The sequence below is a fragment of the Acomys minous genome, assembly GCF_964271855.1.
Source record: "Acomys minous genome assembly, chromosome: 4".
Classification (NCBI taxonomy): Eukaryota; Metazoa; Chordata; class Mammalia; order Rodentia; family Muridae; genus Acomys; species Acomys minous.
Genome location: NC_140486.1, coordinates 86,958,305 through 86,970,640, shown reverse-complemented (window position 1 = coordinate 86,970,640; position 12,336 = coordinate 86,958,305). Strand labels below are relative to the sequence as shown.

The following is a 12,336-nucleotide window of genomic DNA, read 5'->3' as shown; positions in this document are numbered from 1 at the left end:
AGGATCGAGCCAGTCCACACCCTCGCACAGAGGGTGACGGTTCCATGAGTCCCCAACCATAACTGAAGAGCTATGGACAGTTACGGCTCCTGGGGCAGGCAGAGTCGGTGTTCATTCAGAGTGAGGCTCCGCTGCATGATCCCACACACAACACACAGTTACAGATGAACACTACAACCAGGGCCCAAAGAGGAAGGGGGAGGGGACAAGATGGGAGGGGGAGGGGCGGGGGAGGGGGCAAACGCTGGGCAAAAGCATGTGTGATGGAGGGAGCAGAGCAGTGGAGATGGGTTTGGGAGGAACTGGAGAAAGGAGGAGGAGATGAATATGACCAAACACTCTACAAAAATTTCAAAGAATAAAAATAATGTAAATAGTTTCAAATATTCAAATATTATGTATTTAATAAATATTAAAATATATTTAAAATAAATATTTTAAAGCATTTAAGTTATTCTGGCAGCTTTACTGATAGGTTAAGATATAATAACAATCAAATTTTTCCTCAAAAGCTGGGAGCAGTGGTCCACGCCTGTAATCCCAGTACTTGGGGAGGCAGAATCAGGTGGATCTCTGTGAGTTTGAGGCCGGCCTGGTCTACAAAGCAAGCCCAGGACAGCTAAGGCTACACAGAGAAATCCTATATCAAAAAACGAAAAACAAACAAACTTCCTCAAAAATATGTGTGCTACAAAGTAAAATTAATTAGTTATTTTCTCTGCCTTACAGAATGAAAATAGCCAATCAGTCAGAATACTAGGACTGGACAAGGCAGCATGCACTTAAACCCCAGTTCCCTGTAGGCTGAAGGCCTAGAAGGAGGAAGGAATAGGGGCTATTGCTTTAAAGAGTTTTTAAAAGATTTATTTATTTTATTTATTGCATATGAGTGCTTTATCTGCAGAAGAGGGTATCAGATCACATTATAGATGGTTGTGAGTCACCATGTGGTTGCTGGGAATTGAACTCAGGACCTCTGGAAGAGCAGGCGGCGCTCTTAACCACTGAGCCATCTCTCCAGCCCCAACTTTAAAGATTTTTGTTGTTGTTGTTGTTTCAAGACAGGGTTTCTCTGTGTAGCCCTGACTGTCCTAGACTCACTTTGTAGACCAGGCTGGCCTCAAACTCACAGAGATCTACTTGCCTCTGCCTCCCTGTGTGCTGGGGCTTTAAGGATTTTAAAGTTTGTGTATAAGGTGATGAAAAGGTTTTGGCTGTACAAATATCATGGTGTAATTTGTTTGTTTTGTGAGATAGGGTCTCTCTACACAGAACTCTCTCAAACTGGCAGATTTACCTTCCTGCTAGGATTAAAGGCATGTACTGCTACATCTAATTTACATAGGGAATATGTACCTTTGAAAACACTCAAAATGTTGGCCCTGGCCTATAATCCCAGCACTCGGGAGGCAGAGGCAGGAGGATCTCTATGAGTTTGAGGCCAGCATGGTCTAGGATAGGCAAGGCTACACAGAGAAGCCCTGTCTCAAAAATCGCCCCCCCCAAAAAAGGCAATTCTTACATATTATAAGAATTATACATACTATTACATATTATAATAAACACACTAAATTATATATTTTAAGTGGCTTAATTATGTAGCATATGAATATATATTCATATATATGATATATGAATATATATATTTCATTCAAAGTGGACCGCTGGCTTTTCTTATTCAATAGGCAAAAAGACTGCATAAGTAGAGTGGCATCCTGGCCTGCCCCCTCCATTCACAAATGAGGATACAGATTGGGAGGCCAAAAGCGCGGAATCTGCCCAAAGTAAACAACTCGCAGGAACACTGACAGGAACCCAGAACGTCCAGTTCACTTAGGCATCATTTACTTTCAAAGATAATTAAAGCCTAGGAGAGGAATAGCAAAGAGGGGAGACGGCGGCGAGGAGAAGAGCTCGGGAGAATTAAGTCAAGAGGCTGAAATCTGGCTACATTTGGGAATTAGAAAGCCATTGCTAGCTGGGTGTCCTGGCATTAGAAAGGCTGAGGGACAGGAAGACTGCCACAAGTCAGAGGCCAGACAGGGCTACCAAGCAAAAGTCAAGCCAGCTAGGTTACAGAGCAAGCTGCTAACTTTAAAAAAAAAAAGCTGAAGAAAGTCAGTCAATCAATCTGGCGGCCTCTGCGCTAAGAATGGGCAGAAAGGAAGAAGTTTAGGCTAGGGAGCCAGGAAGTTTTCACTGTTCTTTATAGCTAGATGGGGGAGGGGTGGGGAAGGGGGGAGGAGGAGGGGCAGTATTTTAAAGAGAGAATTAAGAAGAGCAAAAAGACACCCAGAGAAATTAAAGAAGATAAGTAGCAGGGAGAAATTTCAAAATTCTAAGCACCTCCCTACCCTTGCTTTAAATAGCATGCACTCTAGCCTCTAGCTCACCATCATGAGATGCATCACTGAGCATGGGCAGGTCATCTTTTCTTTGTATCATCCTTTAAGATTTACAAAATAACTACAAATGGGGAGCATATGTTTGCTAAGCAGATGCTTCAGCTCTCTCCTCCTCCCCACCCCCACCAAGCTCCTACATACACTAATGCTCCCCTACCTCCCCTCCTGGCCACTCTAGCCATGCAGAAACTGTAAAGGGGTCAACACTTTTTGTCAAGCACTATGCTAATTACAAAAATGAGCATACATGTTATAGACTAACAGTTTGGTCCTAAATTTTTCTATCCAAGTCTTAAAGGTGGCTCACACCTTTAATCCCAGAACTTAGGAGGCAGACGCAGGCAGACCTCTGTGCGTTATGAAGCCAGCCTGGCCTACAGAGTTAGTTACAGGACAGCCAAGGCTAAAACAGAGAAGCCCTGTCTCTGGGGAGAAGAAAGAGGGCGTGTGGAGAAGAAAAAAAAATAATTACTAGAAGTCATTCAATCCATACAGCCTAAGTGATAAACAAATGACGATTAAAATGTAAAAGAACTGAGATTTTTTTTTTTTAAAGTACACTGGTCATTTTTCATTCTCTGATGACTTTTCTCCGAGGGTCAGATTATTTACCTAATGAATTTCTTTTCAGATTACATAGCACTCATTCTATAGAGATTAAATTCATGCTCTCATTTTAATATATCTTATACTAAAATTATATCAAGCAAATTCAGTGATAAATTATTTGATAATACCAGTAAAATACCTGCTTACTTTGAAAAGAATAATATCCTTTCTATCAGAGCTAGAGAGATAGCTCAGCATTTAAAGTCACTGGCTACAAAGACAACCAAGGCTACACAGAGAAACCCTGTCTCGAAAAGAAAAAAAAGAAGAAAGAAAAGAAAGCCACTGGCTGCTCTTCCAGCACGTATGTGGTGGGTGACTCACAACTTCTCACTCTAGTTCCAGAGCACCTAACTCCCTACTGTAGCTTCTGCAGGCAACAGGTACACATGACAAACAGACATACACGCCAACAAACAAACAAACTAACAAAACCATAAACAAAAAACAAGTAATTTTTAAATTCCTGTTAACTTATTACCAGCCTGTTTCTAATTCCATACAAATATCCATAAGCTGTACGTATTCTGATCATATTCACTTCACAGATCAAAAAGGAAAATGTTTTTTAAAACAAGTCTATCTTGTAATCTCAGTACCTGGCCAGCTTCAGCTCTGTAACAAGTTCAAAGCCAGCCAAACGACGGGAGACCTTGTCTCAAATAAATAAGGTCTGTAGTACGCAAAGTCATCGTCACTGCATTTGGAAAGGACTAAAGACTAAATTACTCAGACCCAGGTTTTAAAGCCAAGCATGGTATATGTCTATAATCGCAGAGCTTGGAAGACTGAGGCAAGAAGTTCTCAAGTTTTACGCCAGCCTGTGCCTTACCATGAGACCTCATCTCAAAAACTAAAGAATTTAACTGTAAAGGGACTATGTAGTAGTATATAGGAAGTCCCTCTATATATTACAAAAGATATAAGTGAATTTCTAGATCTCCAGCCATTGTGTTTTTTCCATCAGACATCAAATACAGTTCTTATTCTGTGGATAGAAAGGTAACACATGTAACAGATCAATGGGCTGGGGTGTAAGGACTCCATAACTAAAACCAAAACAATCTTATCTAATTTAGTTTGGCACTAATCCTTTTATACTTCATCAACAATTATCATAGAAACTTAAAACCACTTAAAGGCCATTAAATGGCTCAGTGAGTAAAAGTACTTGCTATGTTACCTTGATAACCTAAATTCTATCCCTAGAACCTATATTAAAAAAAAAACAACAAACAGAGCCGGGCGGTGATGGCACACACCTTTAAACCCAGCACTTGGGAGGCAGAGGCAGGAGGATCTCTGTGAGTTCGAGGCCAGCTTGGTCTACAGAGAGAGTTCCAAGACAGCTAGAGCTGTTACACAGAGAAACTCTGTCTCAAAAAACCAAAAAACAAACAAATAAAAAAAACCCAAAAAACAAAAAACAAAGCTGGGCATGGTGGCCCACGCCTTTAATCCCAGCACTCAGGAGGCAGAGGCAGGCCGGTCCCTGTGAGTTCGAGGCCAGCCTGGTCTACAAAGCGAGTCCAGGACACCCAAGGCTAACTAACACAGAGAAACTCTGTCTCGAAAAACAAAAAAAAGGGGGGGGGGAGGTTGGGAGAGGGGAGGTTGGGGGGGGGGGGAGTGATGGCCATACCTTTGATCCAGCACTACAGAGCCAGAAGCAAGCAGATCTCCAAGAGTTCAAGGCCAGCCTACTCTGCAGAGTGAGTTCCAGGACAGCCAACACTACACAGATACACCTTGTCTTAGTTGTGGTGGCTCCATCTGTAGTCTCAGCACTCCATTATAACAGGACACAGGGACAAGAGAACAAGCAGGAGGCCCCCATGGGTCACAATAACACCATCAGAAATAACAAAGTGGGAGGACAGAACCCACCCTGAAAAGATGTACTTCATCTCTACATGTGCACCCACACTCACAAGCACACACAATATATAAATAGGCAAGAAAATAAAAGACATATATGTATGACAGTGCCACGATGAGGGCATTGTTTTCTATGCTAACTAAATTAAAAGTCATTTTTAAACACACACACACACACACACACACACACACACACACACACACACATGTCTTTCTACTAACAAGTTTTGGGTTTGGCAGAAGTACGAAGAAAATAAAATGCCCAAAAGAGTACTTCCCTAACACACTCAAGATTCTGGGTCTGATCCCCAGGAACACACACACACACACACACACACACACACACACACACACACACACACACACACACGCACTGAGAGACAGACAGACAGACAGACAGAGCTGTCCTGGACTTGCTTTGTAGACCAGGAAGGATGGCCTCCACCTTACAGAGATATGACTGCCTCTGCCTAGTGAGCGCTGGGATTAAAGGAGTGCGTACGCCACCATGCCAGGCTTCCTTCCATGTGTACAAATACTTTGCTTACATGTATGTTAAGTGCACCATATGCATGCCCAGTACCTGCAAAGGCCAGAAGAAGAGGTCAGAGCCTCTGGAACTGGAGTTATAGATGGTTCTGGGCTGCCATGTGGGTGTGGGTGCTGGGAACCAAACCAGGTTCTGTGCAAGAGCAGCAAGTGCTCAAAGCCGGGCGTGGTGGCGCACGCCTTTAATCCCAGCACTTGGGAGGCAGTGGCAGGCGGATGGCTGTGAGTTCGAGGCCAGCCTGGTCTACAAAGTGAGTCCAGGACAGCCAAGGCTACACAGAGAGACCCTGTCTCAAACCCCCCCCCCAAAAAAAAGAGCAGCAAGTGCTCAAAACCTCTAAGCCACCTCTCCAGCCCTCCAGTTCCTTACCCCGCCCCCAAGACAGGGTTTCCCTGTGTAGCCCTGGCTGTCCTGGAACTCACTCTGTAGACCAGACTGGCCTCCAACTCAAGAGATCCCCCTGCCTCTGCCTCCCTCCGATTCCCTTTCATAATCCATGCACTAAGTTTCCTTAAACATCCTCTATGTAAATAGTAAGATGTCAGACTACAAAGCAATTTCAAAATAAGAGACTTGGGAATATACCTCAGTGATAAGCATATCTGCCTGCTATGCAGGAAGCCCTAAGTTTCATCCTTAACATTATGAAACAAAAGATACTAATTCATTTTTCTTGGTGGGCGGGGGGAACAGGGTTTTTCTGTGGAGCCTTGGCTGACCTGGAGCTTGCTCTTTAGACCTGGCTGGCCTTGAACTCACAGAGATCCACCTGCCTCTCATTCTGGAATACTGGGAGACTTTACATTTCACAGACACCACCAACACTAATACTGCAAGAAAGGCTTATTCAACTTGTAAGAGAAACACCCTCCCGGCACCACCTGCCCTCCCAATCCTCTGGAGTAGAATGGGGTTTTGAATTCTAAACTCCTCTGCAGTTATTCTATGCACTCATATGTTAGATGTGCCCTCCTTATGTGCAAAATGTACCACTTCATACATCTTGTCTTCTCTTTTATTTTTTTTTTTTAAGGTTTTTCCAGACAAGGTTTCTCTGTGTAGCTCTGGCTGTCCTGGACTTGCACTGCAGACCAGGCTGGCCTCGAACTCACAGAGATCTACCTGCCTCTGCCTCCCAAGTGCTGGGACTAAAGGCGTGCACCACCACGCCCTGCTCATCTTGTCTTTTCTGTGGCAGTATGATGTGACAGGCCAATGGAACCCTAGAGGAACAGAGTCTGGAAATAAGCCGGTGGGTTTAGCTTGCCATCTGTTACTGCCTTGACGTGGCTCTTACTTGGGAGGAAGGCATTACTCTCTCTCACAAGAGACACATGAAACAAAGAGACAAATGAAACAAAGTAAGCAACTGCTACATGATAATGACAATTCTGTGGCTGCAAATTATTTGTAGCAGAAGGTGAGCAGTCACTCAGGTGTGGTTGGCACCCAGCACTAGAGAGGCAGAGGCAGGCACATCTCTATGAATTCAAGGCCATGTCTCAAAAAGCAAAAATAAAGGTGAGTAGTCACTATACTTAGATTCAATCAGCACTGATTATATGAAGCATGCATCTCTTTTAAAACTCTGCGGGGGTAAAAAACTACCCACCGCCCCCAAAAATTCAGTATAACTACAGAGAAAATAATACCCATTTTATCAACAACCTCAGGTAACTGTTGTAGTGTCCAAACTGAGAAACACAAATGAAGATTATTAAACTTGCAGTTACTTGACCAAATTCACTAACTACTCAAGAATGCTAAACAGATGATTCTCAGGGCATGGTGCCTCACACCTTTAATCCCAGCACTCGGAGAGGCAGAGGCAGAATTGCCAAGAGCCTGAATCCAACCTAGTCTACAAAGAGTTGCAAGATACACTGCCTTAAAACACCACCAAGGATAACATCTAGGACCCCAAAAGATGTCATAATATCTCTTAGTCTTGCAATATCTTTTTTTCTATTCAACTACATTAGCGGCACCTCCCAGTTACCATGGCTCCATCGGTATATCCCAAGTCTACACAGACCTCCTTAGTTACTTTGTACTTAAGGAAGCTGCACTAGCCAATCCAATCTCCGACAAAGTTTTCTTTCTTTCAGTTATTTCTTTTTCCTGCTACAGGGTTTCTCTAAGTAGCCCTGGCTGTCTTCAATCTCTCTTAGGTAGACCAGGCTGACCTGGAACTCAGAGATCCACCTGTTTGACAAAGTTTGTACATTTTTAGAACCATAGCAGTGCATGATAGATACCTGTGTCGTTATTTTATCAATGTCCAAGCTTCCTTTCAAAGGTGATCTGATCGGGTAAAGGCATTACTCTATCTCATGTTCCACCACAGGAAGAGGAAGTTGCTGCTGGCTCTGCGGCTGCTCCTAGCACTAAGGAGGTAGATAAGGATGCAGCCTATAATCCTGGCTCCACAATTTACTGTGTGATGAGTTAACACTCTCTCTCCCTCACTGTATGTAAAAGGGGATTAATAATAATAATAAAAAGCTACAACACAGAATTGTCAGGAGGCTCAGAGGAGAAAATATATGCAGAACTCTTTTACTATATCTTGGTGCACAGCAGGTTTTCAGTAAACACTATCACAACGCTGAAATCCAGCTTCAAAGATGCCATCATCTGGGACTATATACCATGGGGAAAGAAGACTAAAATCACTTTTGGACGAAAATTCTTTAAATACAATCCTTTTTAAAAGAGGACAAAATTCATTTACCAAATAAAAACTATTTTGAAATCAATGATATTTTTCTCTGATTTTTTATCAGTCTGGTCACAAAATGGTGAGCACAATATTATAAATGAGAAACTACATTCTAAAAAGGTGAAGAAAATTTTAAAAAATGAAATGTTCTTGGATTTCTGCTTGCAGAATGACTGCTTACGTGTCAAGACCATTTTTACTCTTTTCATATTTTACAGGAACCACATGACTTGTGGTTAGAGAATTTAAACAGCTAACAAAGAAATTTAGAGAAAATTTGTTCAATTTTGCTTCAAAAAGAATTGAGATAATTAAACATTAAAATGTCAAATCTCAAGATGTAATCAAATCAGATTTTCCAATGATTTTTAACACTACATAAATTTACCATTAAAAATACTAGATATAATGGGCTTGAGAGATAGGTCAGACATTAAAGGCTAGGCTCACCACCAAAAATATAATTTACTAAATATTATCCAACACTAGGCAAGAGTATCAAATTCACAAAAGGAAACTTCAAGTTTTCTTTCAATATTTTCCTAGGACAAACCTTTAAAATGTAAATAAAGCAAGTAATCTCTGTGTCTAATACAGCAATAAAAAAATTACTGAATGTGAAAATTACTTTTTTAAAAATTGGAAAGCCATTACTTTGTCTACTCATTTTTAAACTTCCTGTGACTAATTTAAGAATTCATTCCTGAAATTTTCTAAAAGCAAATCACAAAAAGCTGTTGCTTGAAAATAACTGCATTGAGAAAGTGGGTTGGGTTTTTGTTGTTGTTTTTTTTTTCCCCTCAAGGCGACTGAGAATTAAAAAGGAAATGGCCAAAGGAAAGGGGAGTACCATTTCCGTTCACACGTTAGTAAAATGTCAAAGAACTTTCAGGAGTCAAATCTCCTCGAAGTCTGATGTGAGGTCAAAGTTGTCTCAATGACAGGAAAACCAACAGACGCCAAATGACTAATAGAAAAGTTATCAAAACACGTCTGTTCCCAGCAGTAATTCCAAAAGGACACAAATTACGAATGTCCAGGATGAAAAGACAGAGAATAGTTAAGATTCTTGGAAGCAAACCATTATTAATGATGATGGCAACAAACAGTATTATACGACGACGTATCAAGATTCTCACTCACACTCTGGCTGCCTCAACATTTATTCCACTCACCAGATAACACTTTTAGATAATGAAAAGTAACGTGGATTCCCAAAGAGTGATCTAAACGTAAAGATACGGTTTAATCAAGCCAGTGTTTAGTTGTGCTTTTTACTGCAAACCAAATCTGCTTCTTTCCAGAAAAAAAAGAAAAAAAGAAAAGAAAAGAAAACAACTACCAGCGCTGTCTCCAAAATCGTCTAATAGACAGTTCACTAGTGGATTAAAATATTATTTTTAATCCTTGCATTACCTCACAGCTAAAAATGTCAAGATACCACACCCAATACGTCTTTTTCCCCCCGTGGGGGAGGGGTCAGGGAATACCGGAGTAGGGACGGGAAACTACACGCAAACACTGAAGGTGATTTCCCTGGCTGGTTCCTCCGCCGGGATCCGAGCGCACACGTTGCAAAGGGCGAGCGCAGGCCTCGGCCTCCGCAGGCTCCCGCCCTGGCCACCCTCTAGGGTAGGAGCTGGGACTCGCCACCCAGCACTACTCACCAGCCGTAGTGCCGACCAGCAGGACGGCCCATAGCAGCCAGGGCACCCGACAGGGCCGCTGCAGCGAGGAAGTCATCCCTGAGCCAGCCAAGAAGCAGGAAGGCAAAGAAAAGAGATCTGGAAAGTAAATTCGGGTGGAGAAATCCGGCCAGGAGGCTGCTCGGTCTCTCCGTCTGATTTATCCTGCCCGGATTACAATGCAGTTTGAAAGGACAAATGGCAGATGTGAGGACCTAGCTGTAGAGCTCTCATTCCACTGCAGAATTTCCCTTCATTTCGCTCCCTCGTGGCTGGGGGGCTTGATTCGCCTAGGACGGGGTGCCTCGGCTCCCCAAATTGAAGGCATGTCCGTAGGGGTGGGGGGTGTGAAGAAGAAGCAGGGAGCCCAGAAGAAATCCCTGCAATTATTTCCCTCGTAGTTTCACGATATCAAAAAAATATCCAGGTCTGGGAGAAAACATATCCAGTGAGCCGGGGGTGAGGGGGGTGAGGTGGAGGGCGGGGACACTGAGGATCAGAACAAGTTGCCGACCACCGGGAAGGGCGCAGCGGGGCAGGCAGCGGCGCCGGGCCGCCCGAGCCGCATCACTCCCGGACTCGGGAGGACAGTAAGGATCTCTTTTAAAGTTTCGCTTCGTCGCTTCCTTCACTCGGATCTCGACGTCAACAAATCCTTTGAGCCGACTGGGTCGAAAAATGTGCCTGCCTCCATGGGCGAGCCCACGGGGCTTCCTCGGAACAATCGCGCGAGCGAGGGTCGCGCAGGCTGTGGGCCTCCCGGCGCGGGGGAGGGGAGCGTGGCGGCGGCCCGGCTAGCTAGCCCCGGCGCGCTACACGCGGGGAGGTGCGGAGCTGCCCGGGCTGGCGATCTCGGCTACCCTAGCCGCTCGCTCTCGCCTGGAGTAAATTCCACCGTGAAAGCTCCCGGTCTTCTCCCGTCGATGGCTTGTGCGAGCGAATCACAGCCCCCCTCCGAGGAAGAAGAAGAAGAAGAAGAAGAAGCCGCCGCCGCCGCCACCGCCGCCTCGTTCTCCGCAGCTCTGGGCTCCGGGCGGAGCTCGGGCGTCGCGGGCCGAGGGCGGGGGGCGGCGGGAAGACGGACGTAGGTGGCCTAGGAAGGGGTGGGCAGCGGAGCTTGCGAAACGCCCCGCGCCCCCTCCGGGAAGCAGCACCTCCAGTGGCTCGGAGCAGACCAGACACAAAGGGGGGAGTCGCCGCAGCTGCCAGTCTGAGGCGCTCCCGGTCACCGGAGTCGCCCCGCCTCCGCCGCCGCCTCCTCCTCGCAGTCTCCGGCTCTCTACCCGACCCCTGTCTGTCTCGGGCCTGTGGTGCAGCGAGGGCGGCGGCGGCGGCGGCGGCGGCGGCGGCGGCGGCGGCAGAGAGCCGCACTGCGCCTGCGCGCACGCGGCCCCGCCCGGCCCCGCCCCTCTCACTCCCAGGCAAGCCATAGAGCGAGGCCCCCGGCGCGGCGTGTCTCGCCGGAGCCGCCCGGGCCAGGGAGGGGCCGCCGGTAGGGTAGGGCAGCGTGGGTCGGTCTCCTCACTCACGCGTACCTTCCGCACGTGGATGGTGCGGCGATCTGTGCGAACGTGTAAGAAAGGGCGGCCGCATCTTTTGTTTAACGCAGGCAAAGGCTACCCGGGAGTGTGGGCGGAAAGCCTCGAAGGCGTCTTGCCGCTGTTGTTTGCGGCGGTGGGCGCTCGTTCCTCGGTTTCCCTGAGGATCCCGACCCAGAAGCTGACACCCGGGCGGGGGGCCCGCCGTCGGCTTCCCCTCCCCTCGCAGTGCAAACAAAAGCCTCAGCCTGGGTCGTGAAGACCGCGAAACTGACGTGTGTGCGCTAGTCGGGGTCGGGCTTTCCTCGAGCAGCCATCCCGGGGGCCTTCTTAAATGACAAGGCTGCTGAGCAATTACGAGGATGTAAACCTGGCGAGAAAAAAACTTAAAATTGCACACGCCTGCCTGCTGTGCATGCGCGTCTCCTGCGCCTGCACGGCTCCCGGGGAGGTTTTTTTTTTTTTTTTTTTCCACAAAGGCTGCGGGCCTGAGGGGCTTTGCAGAGCCTGGGTAAGGGGCACTGTGGCGCAGAGCTGTTGCCTCCAAGTCTGGAGTGGGGTCCTATCTCCCTCACTCAACGAACCGAGAGTTTCCTAGGACCAATTAAACCTTTTTTTTTCTTTTTTTCCTTTTTTATTCAATTTGGTTTGACTCAGGCAACCATGATAGGGGAGGGGACTCCCCTGCAGGGTCAGCCGACTTGGGTGGGATTTTGCTAGGGGAGAGGGGAGAAGGTGACGTACTTGGCGCCATGATCGGAAGTCTGGGTTTAATTCTTTTAACTGCGAGGTGGAAAAATTGCGTGGGAGGGCGATCTGAAGAGGTGAAGTCTAGCCCTCCTCCCAGTAGGCAGAGAGGTTGTTCTGAAGGCTGGTTCTGCCGGTCTTTCATTGTGGCTAAGGGCAGTTCCAGGATAACATTCAAGCCTCCCTTTTATCTCTTTATCTG

The 12,336-nt window shown here is 46.1% G+C and overlaps 1 protein-coding gene across 1 annotated transcript in view; it reads right to left on the bottom strand.

Annotated features, from left to right (window-relative positions):
* The window catches only part of BMPR2 (bone morphogenetic protein receptor type 2), a 127,405-nt gene extending 116,541 nt beyond the window's left edge, over positions 1–10,864 (bottom strand). Inside the window, exon 1 of the mRNA XM_084778672.1 lies at positions 9,832–10,864. Within this exon, the coding sequence (XP_084634798.1) occupies positions 9,832–9,907 (76 nt within the window). The 5' untranslated portion in view covers positions 9,908–10,864. The remainder of the gene's footprint in view (positions 1–9,831) is intronic.
* Positions 10,865–12,336: the final 1,472 nt, after the last annotated feature.